The sequence below is a fragment of the Accipiter gentilis genome, chromosome 18 (genome assembly GCF_929443795.1).
Source record: "Accipiter gentilis chromosome 18, bAccGen1.1, whole genome shotgun sequence".
Classification (NCBI taxonomy): Eukaryota; Metazoa; Chordata; class Aves; order Accipitriformes; family Accipitridae; genus Astur; species Astur gentilis.
In genome coordinates, this window is record NC_064897.1 from 20,968,905 (window position 1) to 20,986,504 (window position 17,600).

General features: G+C 46.5%; 1 protein-coding gene across 12 annotated transcripts in view; it reads left to right on the forward strand.

The window, feature by feature from the left end:
- DENND2A (DENN domain containing 2A) overlaps window positions 1–17,600 on the forward strand; it is a 61,537-nt gene that overhangs the window by 19,607 nt on the left and 24,330 nt on the right. For 2 of the 12 annotated variants that reach the window (XR_007508688.1, XR_007508690.1), the window contains exons 2-6: window positions 5,453–5,551; window positions 7,294–8,505; window positions 9,555–9,709; window positions 13,050–13,171; window positions 15,612–15,809. Coding sequence is in view for 3 of the 12 variants with exons in the window: in XM_049821740.1 (XP_049677697.1) it covers window positions 5,481–5,551; window positions 7,294–8,505; window positions 9,555–9,709; window positions 13,050–13,171; window positions 15,612–15,809 (1,758 nt within the window). In the remaining 9 variants the exon portion in view is untranslated. Of the gene's footprint in view, window positions 1–725; window positions 2,011–3,169; window positions 3,289–3,774; window positions 4,025–5,451; window positions 5,552–6,904; window positions 8,506–9,554; window positions 9,710–13,049; window positions 13,172–15,611; window positions 15,810–17,600 lie in introns of those variants that run through there. The other 10 variants (XR_007508683.1, XM_049821739.1, XR_007508686.1 and 7 more) reach the window with 9 other exon arrangements.

The following is a 17,600-nucleotide window of genomic DNA, read 5'->3' on the forward strand; positions in this document are numbered from 1 at the left end:
CAGAGTAGCTGAGGTGGGAAGGCACCTCTGGAGATGGCCAAGTCCAGCCCCTTGCTCAGAGTGGGGTCACATAGAGCAGTTTGCTCAAGACGTTGTCCAGTTGGGTTTTGAGTATCTCCAAGGAGACAGCCTCCACAACCTCTATGGTGCTTGGTCACACTCTCAGTAAAAAAGTTTTTTCTTTTGTGTAAACTGAATTGTTCGTTCACTGGATGCCACGGAGAAGCCCTGCTGTTGCAGAGGTGGCCCATCCTCCCAGACCTTGGCCTACACTCATCTGCAGGGCTGACTGGGAGAGGAAAGAAGTGGACTTCATGGAAGTCCTCTGAGGAGAAACTGTTGCTGCTGTCAGCTAGGGAAGGCTCATGGCACATGTTGCAGAGCTTTGCGTCAAACACCCTGAGCTCAAGTTTCAGAAAACCCTTGCCTTGCTGCTGGGTTGGCGTTGGGCACCTTGAGTCAGTGACTCCCCCACTGCAAACATCTTGTTTCGCTGAGGGAGCCTGCTCTTGGGTCCTGTTGCCCTTCTCAGCTCTAGCCACGTCCCCACTTGGCTGTTGTCCTCCCTGCTCTGCAGGGGCTCACCCCTGAGGTCACACTGCTGCCAGGGACCTCGGGAAGGCAGCATACTCATACCCAGGCCCAGGGACACTGCCTGGTGCTGGGACTTTGCACAGGGGTCCGTGCAGTGGCCTCTGTGTGTGTGGTTGTGCACAAGTGCACATCTTCATGCCTGCTTCTTCTCCCAAAGGGAAATGGGCTCCAAACAGAGCAAGGGCTGGGGGAGGGAGCCTTGAAGGCTTTAACTGTTGGCTTCCCTTTACTCATGATTTTCCTGTTAGTGTTTTGTCTTCTTGGCATCCTTCCTGTTCTTTATATATGTATATTATATACTGTTGTCTCATTGTTCCTGTCTGTATGTTGCATCCTTTGTTCTGTAAAGCACTGGAGCAGAGAGGTATTACTTGCAGGCTTTGTCTGGCTGCTCAGGGTTACTCGTGAAAGTGACTGGAGAGCCTGTTTCTGTGAGCACCAAGGAGAAGAAACGCTGTGTGTGTTTTTTCTTCTTGGAGGTAAGTTTGACCAGCTGCAGGTCACTCCTGCTGCTGTGAAGCCTTACTGTTTATATGCACCAGTGGTGTGGCTAGTATCCAGTTACGGACTTGTATCCGATTTTTGTGTGAGGTGCAGAGTAAACAGAGCAAAGAAAATCTTGAGACATGGCCTCCAGCACGCGGCAATGATAATACCCATCCCCAAACCACAAGACCCTTTGAGGTATGCTTGGTTTATTCCCCACAAAGAAAATAGCAAAGAAGGGAGGCCTGGGAGGCTTGCTGCCATTGCTGCCTGACCTTATCGGAGGCAAGACTCCACGTGTGCAACCCCCGCGCTGGCTGAGTATATTTCTTGTGATGTAGACTGCAAGGCATTTGGTGCTCCTCTGGCTTTTGTCATCGTCTGGTGGCTGCACCAAGTACAGCGGGCAAAGCTGGTTTCTTGCTCTCCGTGAAAGAGTTTAGCTCGTATTCCTCTGGAAGACTTCTTTGTCCTTTGGGAGTGGGAGCGTGCCTACTGTCAGCGCCTCTTTTTTATTCACTGGTTGCTTTGGAAACATCGCGTAGTATCTAGTGCCCTGAACCAGATGTGCGTACTCCAAAAGCGGTTTGATCGGAAGTGGGGAAGAGGGCATTAGGGAAGGGGGGACGGGAGGAAAACTTAAATTAGAAGAAAGCCAAACAGCTATTGCTGGAGACAGATGATTACAGCTCATTTCAAGGCTGTTTCCTGCATGCCAATGGTAGATCAGTAAACAAACGCCTCTTTGCGAACACAAAGCAGGCAGGAACTCTGTTTGGAAGAGAGAGGTCGGGGTAGGTCTCACTTTGCTTGGTAGCAGGAAGCCCCTATCACATGTCCCTGGGAATTGTGAGGCCGGGTGTGTGTGGGAGATACAACGAGAGGCTTCTGCTGGGAGACTTAACATCCTTCCCAGGGTCCGGCCAACAGGTTTGAGAGCTGCCTCCCCTCCCTCTTTCCTCCCACCTCCTCCCCTGTCCTTCCTTTCCCAGTTTAATTTTGAAACCATATCAGATGACTGCTTTGTTCCCCCAAACAATGGCAGGGATTACTGAATAAATTGCAGTGGCGAGGCTCTCCAAATGGGGCTCGGCATCTTCTCTCCCCTTTTATAGCCTTGCTGCTCCAGGATGTACATGCCAGAAGCAATGGCCCTGGGCTCAGGTTGCCGCAGGGCTGTGCCTCCCATTGCCAGTAGAAAGTTCTTGTGTGGTTTTTAGAGAAAGCAACGACCGGTCAAGAAGTACCAGCTTGATGTATGTATGTCCTTCTCGGGTTGCCTGCTAACTGAACTCAGCCCTGCTTGTTTCTTCTAGGCAGTTTGTAGGGCCCTGGTGTCCTGGTTTCGACTGGGATAGAATCGCACATGAGGCAGAAAAGCAGAGCATTTTGGATAACACTTCTAAGCCTCTGGCAGGTCTCCCTTTGCCATCCCTACGTGCAGAGTCTCTCGTGCTCTCTCTTGCCACTTCCCTCCCTGTTCCCTCCTGTCCACATAGTCGCATCGCCTCCCTTGTACCAGATTGGGTGCATGCTGGACCCCTTCCATGAGCTGCTTTGTCTAAAACTCTCAACGACCTATAGCAGGTCACAGAGGTGCTCCAAAGCCCGAGCCAGCACACAATCAGGGTAGTGTGTCGTTGATTGTAGCAGAGATATGGGGAGACAGGAGGAACGGGAGTTCCCCCTGCCCTTTGCGGTGAACTGTCATGTTAACTCTGGGTGCCTTGTGGAGCCAAACCTCGGTAGAGAAGACCTAACTTTTATTTTCCTACTGGAGGCAATTTTCTATCACTGCCATCCCAGATTTCTCTTGTCAGGCATTGGCAATGCCTGTGGGTCAGGCCTGCAAGTTGTTTCTGGTGACCTTATTAACAGAAGAGATGATCCCATCACCTTTGAAGTTCATTTGGGCTTGGGATTGGCCCCAAGCAAATTATCTGACTGTTGGGCTGATTGGGAGGTACTTTATTATTTTCTGCTATTTTATTCCAGAGGTGACTCTTTTTCCCTCATGTCTTCCCGTGTGTTTGCAAAAATGTTTACTATTTTGGGCAGGACCAGCTAATGTGCTACAATAATCCCCTAGGTGATGCTGAGGACGCCCAATATACCCTGCTGCTCAAAGGGTGAAGGCACAGCACTCTGTGTATCTCCTAGGGATGACTTTACTCCCCTAAGTGGCATGTGTTGTCAATGGGTGTGTCGGTAGGTACCTGGTTGTTGTCACGTTGCAGCATCTGATGTGTAGCTGCTTTGGACGCTCCTGGCCCGCTCTTTAATCTGCCTACTGTGAGTGCATTGCTTTGGTTACTTCTGCCACACGTGGTGGCTGGGGAGGACAGATGTCCCTCTGGTCTTGGCTCCAAGTCATGCTGATCTGCTGATTGCAGTGGTGCTCCTTTCACAGGAGTCTCTTTTGCAGCACTCGGCAACTGCTTCGTGCCTTGCTTCTGCTCACCGAGGGCGATGGGGCCTGTCCCATCCACTATAGATGAAGAAACGAGTGCACCTCTTATTCTGTTTTATCTTCTTTTTGGCCTCTCCCACAGGAGAGGCATATGACCGTGCTGAGCACCAGCACACATTTGCTCATACCCAGATGTTCGTTTTCAAGGGAGTGTTTTCTATGGGGCTATTGGAAAAGGCTGAGATATGGAGTTTCCTGATGGGGAAATTGTGTGTTTTTATCAGGACAGAGGAGCTCATCCCAAGCGAACATTCGGTGTGGCAGCAGAGCCACAGGGGTTGTGTGTATGCCGACTCCCATTGTTGTCACGTTTCTTACTGCTAAAGGCAGTGCCGAGGAGCTCCAGCCACTGACCCTGCTGTGCAAAGCACTAAATGAGTGATGAGTGAAGAGACCCCTGCTCTAAGGGTGTTGTAAGCCAAGTGTAGAGCAGCCTCTGTTGCAGCTTTGCAGGAATCTGCTTTGGCTGCCTGGGTGAGTCATTCTTTGGCCGGGGATGGGAGTGATCGTTAGTTTTTCATTATTCTCAATCCATAACAGTTAATGGATGGATGAATAGATTTTGTTCCTTGAGCTGGTAAATTTTCTTGACAGTGTTGCAAGGCTACTCTGTGTCTAGAAGTGAAGTGGGTGTTTGTTCCAGTTACTAACGAGGAAGAGAAGCCAAGGGGGTTTATTGTCTGGGGTAAGAGAGTCCGCTAATGGTTACCAATGAGCTGCCCTGAGTGTGTACACATTGAGTTGACCCAAAGTTCACTCCTCGCCTCAGGAACGTTGCCAGTGTGGGATAAAGGGAGGGAGAGAAAACTGCGAACAAACAAGACTGATTTTTTTTTATTATTATTTTTTTCCTCTCTCTGCCCAAAATACTTGAACAGTGGAGACGAGAGAGATCCTTTTGTTCTTTACTGTTTCTGGTGTGGTGGGTTTTATTTTTTTAACTACAAGAACCTACTGAATTTCCCAAGGCACTCTGTCTTGTTGCCAAATGGTAGGAATGGTGGGGCAGCATCTGGCAGACCAGCCAAGTGGACAGAATTGAGAGGCTTCAGATTTTGCAAGTATTGCCTACAAGATGGTGAGCCTGTTGTCATTGAAATGCTGCAGACCAGGCAGACGACCCTGAGAAGTGAGGAGAGGTGGTGCTGCAGAGTAACAGACCGATTCTTTTATTTTTTAACAAGCAGGAGTATTGTGGGGCAATAAAAAGAGGACGGAGTCTGTTGCATTGACCAGGTAGCAGAAGTACTCAGAAGAAGAGAGGGACAGTCACTCCATGAATGCTAGAAATCATGAGACAAACAGAATGACTCACTTTTGTGACTGATTTATCTTACCCCTAAGAGGAATTGTCCTCTGAAATCAGATCAGTAGCAGCCTGACATGGCCCACCAGAGAGAAGGAAACCAGTGGCTGTAGTGCAATGCCTCTTCAGCCTAAAACGTTTTCTATCCCAAGCTGGGGATGTTGTGAGAGCATTGCATGCACAAGGGACCAATTCAGTCATGTGGCCTTAACACAGGTTGTTCTAAAATTGTTTTTGTTTTAGTCTTCTGTGAGGGGAAAAAAATCTAAATCCACTGAGATTTTTGCAACAATAAAAGCCTTCATAAAACATGCTCCATATTCAAGTCACAGTACAGCAGTTGATGCGGAGTCAAATAAAATTTTTGCCATCAAAACCTGTCAACTCCTCCCTGGGCTTCTGAGGGGTAACGCTATCACCTCTTTTCCCATTTCGCAGAGAAGGAAACTGAGGCTGTGCTCAGAGAGCTGTCATGTCTTGCTTCTGCTCTTCTCCTGGATTTCGAGGAGAAACATGCATGTGTGTTTATGTAGAAGGAAGAGAGAAGGATGCTGAGCACAGAGCAACGCCTCTTCCTTGTGTCTGTCTGTCTGCAGGTGACCTGCTGCCCTGCTGTGTGCTGACATGATGACAGCTAGCAAGGTGGCCGATGTGAGCAGCAAGTCTGAAAGCAGTGTCTGCAAGTCTGTTGAGAGGTGAGAGCTTTCCATGTTTCAGTGCCAGGTGCTTTGCTTGTGTTTGTTATCCCCAACAGAAAGAAAACCAAAGGAAGGAAACATTCTCTCTGCTCTGCAGTGTCCCTCTCCCCTCACACCTTAAAAGACTCCCCTGCAGGTCTCGGGTGGTTTCATTGCCATGTCAGGACTGTGACGTTGTGCGTTTTAGCATCCAGTCAGACTGATAATGTCCTAGACTCATAGTGCTAGAAGAGGTCTGCCCCAAGGCAAGACCCTGCTGATGATATCCCTGTCAATGGTTGCCCCGCCTGCACTTGAAATCTTCAACACTGGAGACGCCGCAGACTTCTCAGACAAGCCCTACTCTCCCCACCCATTGCAGGTTTTTCCCAGTGTCCAACTTTGGTTTTCACTATGCAGTCAACCACCAATGGAACTGCCATGCCCTGCTCCTTGGGAAAGGCCACAGTGTTCACAGTGCCAGCTCTTAACCAAAGCATGATTTTGTCACTGACACAGCCAGGAGTTAAATATCTGTGAGGCTAGGGAAGGACAGCATCTGGCTTTGGTCCCATTTCTTCTCAGAAACCCATTCCAGACTCAATTTGCACTACAACTGAGTCTGCAACGGCTGCCAGTGTTGCTTAACTCCAGGACAAAGCTCAAGGCCTGGCAGCATGCAAGGTATCCATATGGATGCTCTTACAAGAGCGCTAAGTTCTGGAAGATGCACACTTGATACATTTAAGTTAATGGAGCAATCTCCCGAGTTGAGTCTCAGTGTTGGGATCGTGGTTAAATGGGACTAATGATATGGGTTTGCATCCCAGTAACTACCTTGTGTTGTCCTGGTGCTGTTTCCCAAGCACAGGCAAACCCCAAAGACATGGGTAAGTGCTTTGGTTCAGAAACATTTTGTGTTGGAATAACTATCTGTTCAGCTGGAACTTTACTATATTGATAAAATATTACAATATTGTGATATCACACAGTTGGAAATCTCTAGACTAAATATATTAGGGATTTTTGGTGCAGTTTGGATTCAAAGAGTGAAGATTTTTAATCCTTTGCTCTAAGAATGTTGAATCTGGTGTCTGGGTGCTATGTCACATGCTCTAGGCTGAGAGAGTGTGCCAGGGTGCATGGGAGCCCAAGCCCACGTGTGGTCTGGGATGATACAGCCATAGAAATATAATAATAAAAGTGCAGTCTTTGTGTATTAATATGCATTTGGGGAATATTTGGATGGACTGAGAGAAATCTCTGAGCAGGCACTAGAGGAATGCAAGCTGTATCATATGTTTTCTCCTCTGTTTAACAGCAGCAATTTTGCTATTGTTTGCAAATGATCCATTTTGTATTTATTTGCAGTGGACCTGCTTAATGCCCTGACAATGTCAAAAACTGTACTGCACTTCTGAACACAAACACACACGCAGACACAAACGCTGGTGAACCTCTCATTGATATCATCATGTCCGATGTACAAAAAATACCTCTCTCACCTGCCACCTACTTCTGCCACAGATAAAGACTTCATTTCAAACTGCGTCTTAGTCGTAACAAGAGAAGACTGTTGTATTCTGGCCAGAAGGACCTTTCCCTGAGTGTCCTCCCCCATAAGCATGTCTCTCAAGTGCTTGGTTTGAGCATCCTTTGCTGTTATCAGCTTTACAAGTAGAGCTTGTGGAGCTGATGGACTAAACCAAGGGTGAGCAATGGTGGTGAATGTTTCTTCTCTTTTTGTCTTTGATGTGTAGGATCAAGCTTGCAGATAAAAACAATACAGCAGCTGTGAAGGAATTAGAAAGACCTTTGTGTGGAATTTTGAATGAGAGATGTTCTGAAGGTGCCTTTGTCACCCTGGGTTTAACACCTGAAGCTGAACCAGTTTCTTCTGTGGGGAAGAATCCACTGGGAGCCTTGGAGAACTTGATGTTGGATCCAAGGCTAGACTGCTTTCAGCAGAACATGCTTAGTCCCAAAATGATCATCAGTGACCCATCTGTGGATCTGAATGTTAAAGAAAACAGTAAAATCATCAGGAGACAGATAGGAGGCACTCAGAATATACGGTCACCTGGAAAAATTGCCTTGAGGAATAAGTCCTTCAGCATCAAGGACAAAATTTCAGAATGGGAAGGGAAAAAGGAAACGCCGTCTGCTCCTCGCAGAGAGGAGGAGCAAGGAGTTAGAGAGGAACACAAGGTGCCCCGTGTAACTGAGAAGACGAGTGGGGAAGCACTGGTCACTCGGAAAGTCGAGACCAAGAGACTTATGAACTGGGAACTGGAGTGCAAAGGGGCAGGGAAAGAGAATGAGCGGAAAACAGGAACTCAGAAAGGCACAGGGCAGGCAGCAGAGCGAAAGGGGGAAGCGCAGAAGGATGAGGAAGTGGAGTCCAGCCCTGTAAAATGTAAGGAGGTGAAAGGTGGGAAGTGGGAGGTCCAGAAGGAGAATCTTTCAGTGCTTAGTCAGGTCAAGAAGCTAGAGCAGGCTTTGAAAGACGGCTCAGCAGAGCTGCAGACACAGTTGCCTGGTACTTACTATTCCCCACAGTGCTTGCAGGAGAAGGCAGCGCAAGGACACACAGCTCCCGAGGGCCATGAGAGCATATGTGGAGCTGAGATCAACAAAAGGCTTCTTGGCTTGGACTGTGAAATCAGTGAGCCAATTTTTGGGACTTTAGAAGAGGTAAGAACTTCTCATGCGAAATTCAAGGACTGCATGGTGGAGAACGTGTACACGGAGCCAGGGGTGCCGGAGAAGAAACCCTTCATCAACCCGCTGCCAAAGCCCCGACGGACTTTCAAACACGAGGGGGAAGAGGACTGGGTGCCAGCAGCTAGGAATAAAAGAAACTTACCTCCTCTGCCATCCATTCCTCCCCCTCCCCTCCCCTCCTCTCCTCCCCCGTCAGCTGTCAGCAGGAGGCTCTGGAGCGGGAAGCACAAGAACAACGCCGACCACAGGTATTCAGGCTGTGTTTTACAAAGGTGTTGGTCTTCATTGTGGAGTCTTGCCTTCCCATATCTCTCTGGGAGAGATGGATCTTCCCTGGTCACTCACGTTCCCCAGAGAGCCTTGCTGGCCATAACCAGCACTCAGTCATCTCTTAGGATGTATGAATGGCCAGCACAACTTCACAGGGTAACTGTAAAGGGATAAGTCATGGCAGATTTTGGCTTTAAGGTCACTGCATTACATGGCTTGACCTTCAAGCCCAAGACTGAGGGGTTTAGGGTTTTGTTTTGTTAGCAGAAAATCTGTTTAATTACAAAATGACTACAGCTGGTCTGGAACAGGTCTGGAATGATAATCTCTAGACTGTACCACAGCATTTTCACTGTTCATAGTAAACATATTCCTCTAACTGAATCTGATGTTTATATATTCTTCTGGAGTGCTTTCTTGCCTTTTCTCCCCTCCCATATAATTGTCACACATTTTTGGGGTGGGGAGCATAAAATGCACAGCTGTTTCTAATGCTGCCTGCATAAACTGTCACCTAAAAATTCCTGGTTTGCGCACAGGAAGGAAATCGAAATTTTCCAGGTTTTAGTGGAGGACACTTAATTGGTTTTACCCTTTCTACCATCCTGCATACAAGTATTGCTTTCCTCTGCTGCTCAGAATGCTGATTTTGGGGCTGCCCTATTCTGGCCAAGAGTGGGATCTGCGCTGTGAATAGGACCTCTCGTGGCCTAAGGTTCTGTGCCATGTTGCAGGCTGTGCCACTTAACACTTGCACCTTCTCCGTGTGCTATTGCCATGACAACCCAGATTATCTACAGCATCCCTGAAATGCCTTTATTTCTGTGGCTGATAAAAATAACCAATTTCAGTGTTACTTTTTCATGCTCTATATGGGATGAGGCTGTGAAACATTCTTTTCTCCCTATTTCATTTTGCCAGCTGTGTGGCATGTTGGAGAAGTGAATTAGCTGTTATTTGGTTGTAAATGCTGGTTAACTGTATCACTCTCCTCTTTGCTCTTTCTCCCCTCCTGTCAACGGTGCAGGAAGTCGTATGAGTTTGAAGACTTGCTGCAGTCGTCGTCTGAGAACGGCCGGGTGGATTGGTACGCGCAGACCAAGCTGGCCCTCACACGCACTTTATCTGAGGAGAACGTCTATGAAGACATCCTGGGTAGGAGCTTTGGACAGGACATACTGGGTAGGAGCTTTGGACGGGGAAGGGATTTGACTGCTAATGCTTGAGTAACTAAGAAGACTTGTGGTCAACAGGCACTCGCCAGAGGTGCTGAATAAAGTATGTTTATTATCCAGATGCAAACCAAGACACATTTTACACACATTATTGGCAAGTAATAAGAAAAAGGGATGGAATAATTCAAAACTCATCAGCTTCAAAGATGAACCTGAGGCACATGGGAACTAGCTTTTTTGGTTTTTTTGCTGGCATCTCTCCTCTGTCTTCCTTTTGTCCTGTGGACTAATTCTCACAGCTCTGGTCTGTCCATTGTGGTGAGCTTGTCACCACTGAGATGATGCGAACAGCCTGAAAACATAGCCTTGAAGTCAATGCCGCAGTTCAGAATTAGGATTGTGTATGGCTCCAGGTACCATTGAAATTAAGAAACTATGTCCCACAATCTTTGAAATTGAGTTATATTTCATTCTCTAACTTTGAGGGCAGATCAATGCCATTTTAAAGATTATTTCCTGTAACACTCTCAATTTATATAGTGTTTTTAAATATTTTGAGTTAGATGGCCTTTTATGGAAGACAGAATAGAAGCATCCCTCTTGAAAAAGCCTTAAGTTTTAGTAGCTGTAGGCTGGTAAAGCTCTTGGCTGAGTTTAGCAAGATAGGAAAAGAATAACTGCATCAGCTCTCACCATGCAGCTGTAACTCTACAAAGGTGGTCTGTGTTGTTTGGCATGGGAGGAGGTGTGCTTTCTGAGGAGCAGGTCAGGCATTATTATTTTGATATGAATAAAAATGGATCATACTTGATAAGAAAGATCTCTCAAAGGAATTGTGTTCCTTTGGGACTGATGGCAGACAAAATGATGCCAGTCTGTCCTTTTTGACATTTTTGAAGCCATCGGCCTCGTTTGTGGAGCTAGGGGGCTCATGTTTGCTTTTTTCTTCTCTTTAGTTGGGAGGCCAAAGGAACAGGGACTGCTTGAGCAGCTGCTGGTGTTTTTTTGTTTTGGGGCATGGTGGGAGGTCTCAGAAACCACTGAGTAAGGGTCACCTCGTCAGCTGGAATAACATGGATAGCATTACAGAGTGGCTGTATAGGCAAATCCATCCATTCAAACACAAGCACACCCCTGTGTCCCAAGCTTGCAGGGAACTCAAATACCTGGCTGAAATTCCTCTCCCCTCCAGCTTTTAGTTGCAAAGATTAGAAGAAAATGAAGTTATGGGTAATTGTCAGCTAATGGGCCATGATTGGTTTTTGTTTTCTTGCTGCATGTTTAGGCTTTGCCTGGAGTCAGTGATCTTTAATTGGTTCCTGCAGTCCTGGTGGTGTTACAATGGAAGCTTGGGAAAAGGAGGGGTGGACATGGATAACTGGAAAAAAAAAGAAAAAAAAAGCTACAGTTTTGTTTTTCACAAGACTACAGGCGAGTGTAGTCCACAAAACAAACAACATGTGGAAACCACACCAACAGAGGGGGAACCAAGACTTTAGCCACAGGATACTAGTGCTGACCCACGGACAATCATGTGTGTCCATCAGGGCATGCAAGCCCACACATACACCGCATATTCACATGTGCGACTTAGGGGAGGGTTCGGCTATTGGTGGGAGAACCATTCCTTTTCCCAGCAAGTCACACAGAGTCCCTTCATGCACCATCTTTTTACCCGTTAGCCATTGCTTACCTGGAATATTGGAGATTGTAATGGGCAGATGGATGACAAGGTTTATTTGTCAAAAAGAGAGCAATGGTGTTTGTTCTTCTAGACTGAGGCTAATTGAACATACTGATGAGCAGTTTGAGGATGGGATAGGCAACAGCACCCAAGCTTGTTCTTTTTTTCTCCAATCTACGCAGTTATGTGACAGCTGAAGTATGTTTTCAGTACTGAAGTGTGCCATTGAAATTAGAAAGTGGAGCCACTTTCAGGGACAGGAGCATGTTTGCTGAGAAAATGTTCATGCAGACTTGCTTTGCTGGTGTCACACATGCTTACTTTCTCTTCCTTGGTGAATTCAGATCCACCACTGTAGTGCTGGGTATCACCAAGCCACAGATAGAAGACAGCGCTGGAAAAGATTTGTGTTTCTGTCCTTGTCTGAGGACTTCAACTGCACTCCTGCCCCAGCAGAGGAGGCAGGTGGGAGCATGCCAGTTAGATCCTACAGCTGTTACTGGTCCCTGCTCCAGAGGCCTGCAGCATCAATGACCTCCAGTCTTTGCTCTCAGCCAAGCATTTTGTTACAATAAGAGAAAGGCAGTTGCTTTGAGTCCCAGCTGTCCACTGGGATGGCAAGAAATGATGGCAATGAAGAGAGAAATCTCATAACAAATTGCCTGCCCGTGCAGATGCTTGGGCTAAGCCTTTGTCATTGGTTTCTTAGATGCTCAGATAGAGGTGTCACAACCTGCTTTTGCAGAGTTGTGTGTTCTTTTTGAACACACCTGTGCTTGCATTTCCTAGCACTGCTGAGGAGTGGAATCTCAGAATTTCATTATATGTAATTCTGGGTGTTTAAAACTCAGATTAGTTGTGTGCCTCATGTCTAGGATAAACGGACAGAAATGGACACCTGTGTGGTCATTCAAGCCTTCTGTTTTTGAGCAGATCCTAGGTAAGAATGAGCTGAATGTTACTTTAGAGGTGTCCCTCCCCCCTCCCTGCCCCCTCCAGGGAGACAGCATCCTGACTTTGGATGGCCTAGGTTAGGTGGGGTGAATCCTTTCCTCCTTCTAAAGTGGGCCATGCGAAATTGAGGCATCCATGATTGGTAGATGTGTTTGAAAACCTGTGTTCTGTGACAGACATCCGTGTTCAGACAGTGGATTAAATCTTTATGCAGAGTCAGCCCAAGAGCTGTGCGTTGCTTCACCCTCAATTAAAAGATGACCAGAGGTCCCCCTAAATGTGGGGTTTAAACAGAGAAGAGGGGACCTTTATGCTAGCCTTTAGCTCATAGTTTCATTTGGAGACAATTCTAAGCAGAAGACTGGAAAGAAGGAAATATAATTATGGACGGATATACATGAGAACCTCACAGCTCCTCTGAAGACAGGGAAATGAACTTGAGGACTCGCTGCGTCTTTTCCATCTGTAGTATCTGTGATATGTTCCTATGGCTGCATATGTCAGTGTCAGAGTTTGGACACTGTCCAGCAAGCAGCTGGACTTCTAGGGCTATGGAGACAATTAAGCAATTGCAGGAATGCTTAAGAACAGGTCTTTATGTCTGATGTGGGAGGTGGGAGAAGGCCAGCAGATCCCCAAACAGATTTTTATGGCCAACCTCAAGGATTTTCTGCACTTACAATCTTTTGCTTGTGGCTTTTTGCTGCAGATCCACCATCGAAGGAAAACCCTTATGAAGACATTGAGACCAACAGCCGCTGTTTGGGGAAGAAATGTGTCCTGGCTTTCCCAGCATCTCCCACCTCTTCTGTACCTGGGACTCCCACTAAGGTACTTTGATTTCAGTGGCCACGTCTCTGGCTCCAGAAAGTTTTTGGGTGAAATCCAGGTTTTGTGTGGAAAAAGTGGAATTTTGCCGATTTGACCTTCATCATGTTGAAGTTTTTTCTTTTTTGTCTTTTACCACTGGTCGGAGCACAGTTTGATGAGAGGGTATTTATTGCCGTTTAGCAAAGTAAAAAACAGCATTCCCTTATACAAATGGTTTGTCGGCTTTCACCGTTTTTCACACCAGAGCTACCTTTCCCTGGTAGAGGGGAAGACCTTTTGTTAATATAGTGCAAGAAAACTCTTCCTGCCCTCAAAGAGGGCAATTAAGTGCTTGGGTAATCAAGCCCTGCAGTCATCTTGGCTCAGTGTCAGTGGGCAGTACACAGTCTGCCCATGCTGATGCCAAGATGCCTCTACAACCCCCTCCCTTAGGGTGATTCTTTTGCTCTCTCCTTGGTGAGACTGGTTGCTGGTAACTAATGCAATGCCAGTCCCCTGGTTAGGGGGCCGATAGTAAAAGGATGTCCCCACCAGCAGCACAGCTCGCAGCGTGGTGCCATTTTCTTCCTTGGCAATGAAACCAAAAGAAGAGGTAAAAAACATTGGTCTGCATCTCTTGCTCAGGGCTTACAAAGGCCAGACTTGCTCTCAGCCTCCCAAGCTGTTTTGGTTGGTTCCTGTTGTCTGTTTAGATAGTCCAAGCCTGGAACAGCAGGGGCAATATGGCAGCAGAAGTCATCTTTGCAACAACTGCGCTAAGAGTGGATAGCAGAGATCTAAACATCATTTTCCTGACCAAAGGGTTTTCCCATGCTTTCCAAGTTGCAGGTATTATTAGAGCTGTTACCCAATGTTTTCAGAAGTTTGATGCGCAGTATTTCTTGCCGTGTTGCTCTTTTCCAACCAGCTTAATCAGCAACTGAGGTTTCTTTGTATAATTCAACACTTAAAAGTGAAAATTGTTCTGTGGTTCTTAATCCATTCTCCTTGTTGCTAGTTAGGTCTAGAGCAGCAAGGGTCTATATACGAGTGTGGGGATGAAGCTGATTTCCCTCAGAGAGCTTTGCAATCACCTGTGCACCCTGATTTCCCACCTGTGCTATCAAGAGGGGGCTGCAGTGTTACACAGGAATGCCTTTCACCATAGATATGGTTCCCAGCGGAGACACTTAGTAAAGAGCTGAATAGGAGTAATTATGTTACACTGCAGTGATTTGACATCTAAAAGCCATGATCTGCATCAGTCAGAAAAGAAAAGCTGCAGCTCTCTTGGCAACTGATGGGTTTGCAACTGCAGTGTGAATCACACTGGAGAGCCTGGCCAGGCTAGAGACTGATGGGGATGGGTGTGGACAGACTTTCACCTTGTATTGCTAGTGCAGGATGAGATTCTTCAGTGCAAAGGCTTTTCCCAGCCTCATTTTAACGTGTGACTTCTGTGTGGGTGGTAAGCATTTTTGTGAGTTGAGCGTCTTCTGCCAAACCATCCAGAGACACCTGAGCTAACCTGAATGAATGAATTGGTCTGGCTAATAACTTTGCTAAGTGTGTCTGTTGATGGATGCAGATCATGATGCTGCCTCAGCTATGGTGCTGCTGTGCTTTGTTCAGAATTAGCTTGGAATACCTCTCCCCCACATCGCTTAGTGCCACGTAGATACATCCCCCAGGAGCGCAGCAGATACAGTGCACAGAAAAGGTGTGACTTAACCTTGTCATAACTGCTGGGAAATTCTGTAGGAGAAGATAAAAAGAGTTCTTATTGAGCATCTTTCTGGTGAGAAGTGGTTTCCCCTTCTTTATCTGGAACTGAGCTTTCTGCTTCTCTGATGCTGTTTTTGGTCAGGGACTTTTAAGAACTTTACTCTGGTACTTAAATGTCTACTGTTGTGCTCCCACTGAACTTGCCAATAAGCTTAGGAGGAAACCAGTCTCCATAATTGTCTATCATGGCATTTCTCGTACCCTCCTCTGAAATATTTAATTGTGGCTACTGTCAAAGACAGCCATACTGACAGTGCTTTTTGTCTGGTCTCACTGCTTCGCTGTTCTTCCTGGCTAGCTGCTCCTGATCCCAGATGCTTGTGGTTGGCTGGTTGGTTAGTCTTGTCCTGTTTACAGTCCCAGCCTGTGGATTACACAAGTCCTGGGAGATTATTTTTTTTTCACACTGGAGCAAGGCTTCCTGGCCAACCCCTGAGATTGTGTTCTGGTCTGGAATGAATATGGCATGGTTAAATTGCTGGTCAAGATAGTCCTGGTCTAGCCCGGCGACTGGGTGAGTTCCTTGCGTGTGCAGAAATCCTTGAGTGTTCTCAGGACTATTTTGCCAGCTGAGTGCTGTGGCTGCCCCACTGGATTTACCGCCATGACAGCGTTAGCAGTGAAGCAAAGGCAGACGAGGTCCTGTGTTCATTCATGCCTTTTCCTCCATTTCCAGTTACTTTCCAAGCCCATTTTTTTCCGACAAAACTCAGAGCGGCGGAGTTTCAAACTGCCAGACATACGGAAACTGAGCCGTGATGGGACTGGGTCACCATCCAAAATCAGCCCTCCCTCCACCCCCAGCAGTCCAGATGACACCTTCTTCTCCTTGGGAGACCCTCAGAATGGCAAGAGGAGAAGGAAGATTCCCAAGGTAAATCTAGGGCTTTATCTCTTTTGTTTGGCTTCTTCCATGCAGGAACATGAGTATGAGACAATGTTTTCTTTAGTTTCCAGTGTGGCATCCCTGCAAGATAGCTGTTGTCCTGGCAGTTGACTTGACTTGTGTTTAACCCCCTTACTGCCTGAAGGAGAAGGCTCACAAATATCTCTGCAAGTTTTGAGGAAGTTATTTTTCTGTCTGATATATGATTGTCAGAAGAGATAAGAAGAAGAAGAAAAAAAAGCATTTTAATTTTTGGATAAATGTTGAAGTTTGTCAGAGAGGGAAAAAAACCAATATTTTTGCAAAAGACATACCCCATCATATTTCCTTCTTTGCTTGATGGATGGGACAGAAATTGTCTGTGTGTTGTGTTGTTATTCCCTCCTGGCAATCTGTTGTTCTTTCCTAGGTCTAATTCATGCATTGGCTGATTCTAATTCAAGGTAGGGTGTGATTGTAGGTGAACGATGAAAATATTGACATTTGAGTGACAAAAGGAGTTGTCTGTAGTCATGAGCATTTTCTGGAGTAATGTTTCCTACTTTGTATTTGGATATGGCATGACTCTGTTTCAATTTTATTTTCTTTCAGATCTGTTAGGAAATGTATTCAGTCCAAATGAGGTTTGGCAGCAGTCTATCTATTGAATGTTACAAAAACAGTTATGAAAACACGGTTGCTTATCCTAGTCTTTGCAGGACAAGCAGAGGCTACCAGGGACTGTTTGTGGTGATTTTTTTTTTTTTTTTTTTTTTATTGAACCCACAGTTTTCATTTGGGGACAAAGGGATGTGTTTGTGTATCTTCTTTGTTTCCTGGTTGCTAGATCTATGTTCATGTTTGCATATCTGATTTTTTAAATGCTCTCTTTATATACCTCAGCTCTTCAGGAATGAGCCAAAGGCTACAAATGTCTAGGGGTTTTTTTTTCCAGTATGCCTACACATCTGTGCTCATGCTTGAGCTCTGTCAGTGTGTTCACACATACTTTTATTTCAACTGAAGGGAAGATTATGACTATATATTTACCAGGCAGTGCCAGTGAGCAGTCTTGCAGAGCAAACTCAGAACTGAGATTTACTGTGTTTGTGGCAAAATCAGCCTGAGACTTGAGCTGGGCAGCTGGGTGAAGGCTGCACTTCCACATCAGAGCACCCTGCCTCTCACTTAAATATTTGGATTCAGAATTCCCTGACCAAATGTGCAGTGGGTCTGTCTTACCTTGAGCATTCAGGACATGTGTGCAGGGATCCCAGACTTTCTGGAATAAATCTGAATGCTGTGGCCATGTCCTGCTGCTCCTGCCTGGGACCTTGACAAGGAGGCAGCTCTGCTCAAGGAGGCTTGGGGAAGTCTGGCATGGTCCTTCTGCAATTCCACTTCCCTTCAGGGATGGATAGGGAGACCAGAGGCACTGAATGAGCCACTAAGCCCAGCTATGCCCAACAGTGAAATGTTCTCCTCTCTCCCGGCCAGCTGGGAGGCCAGGGATTAAAGGATTTGCAAAGAAAACCACCAGTGTAAAGTACTTCAGCATCATTGGCTCCCACCCATCTCAATTTCTTCAGCGTTGTGTGATGTGTTTACCCCATGCTTGGTATGAAGGCTTTTCCAGCACATCCCACAGCAGACTTTAAAGGCATAAAGACATTGAAGTTTTCTGTCATCCTCCAGCCAGTTTTCTGCTTTCAAACCTGCAGACCAGAATAGGTTCCCAAGGGACCCTCTGGATGCTCCCTGGAGCCTGGACGGTATGGAGAGGCCTGGGTGGGCACCATC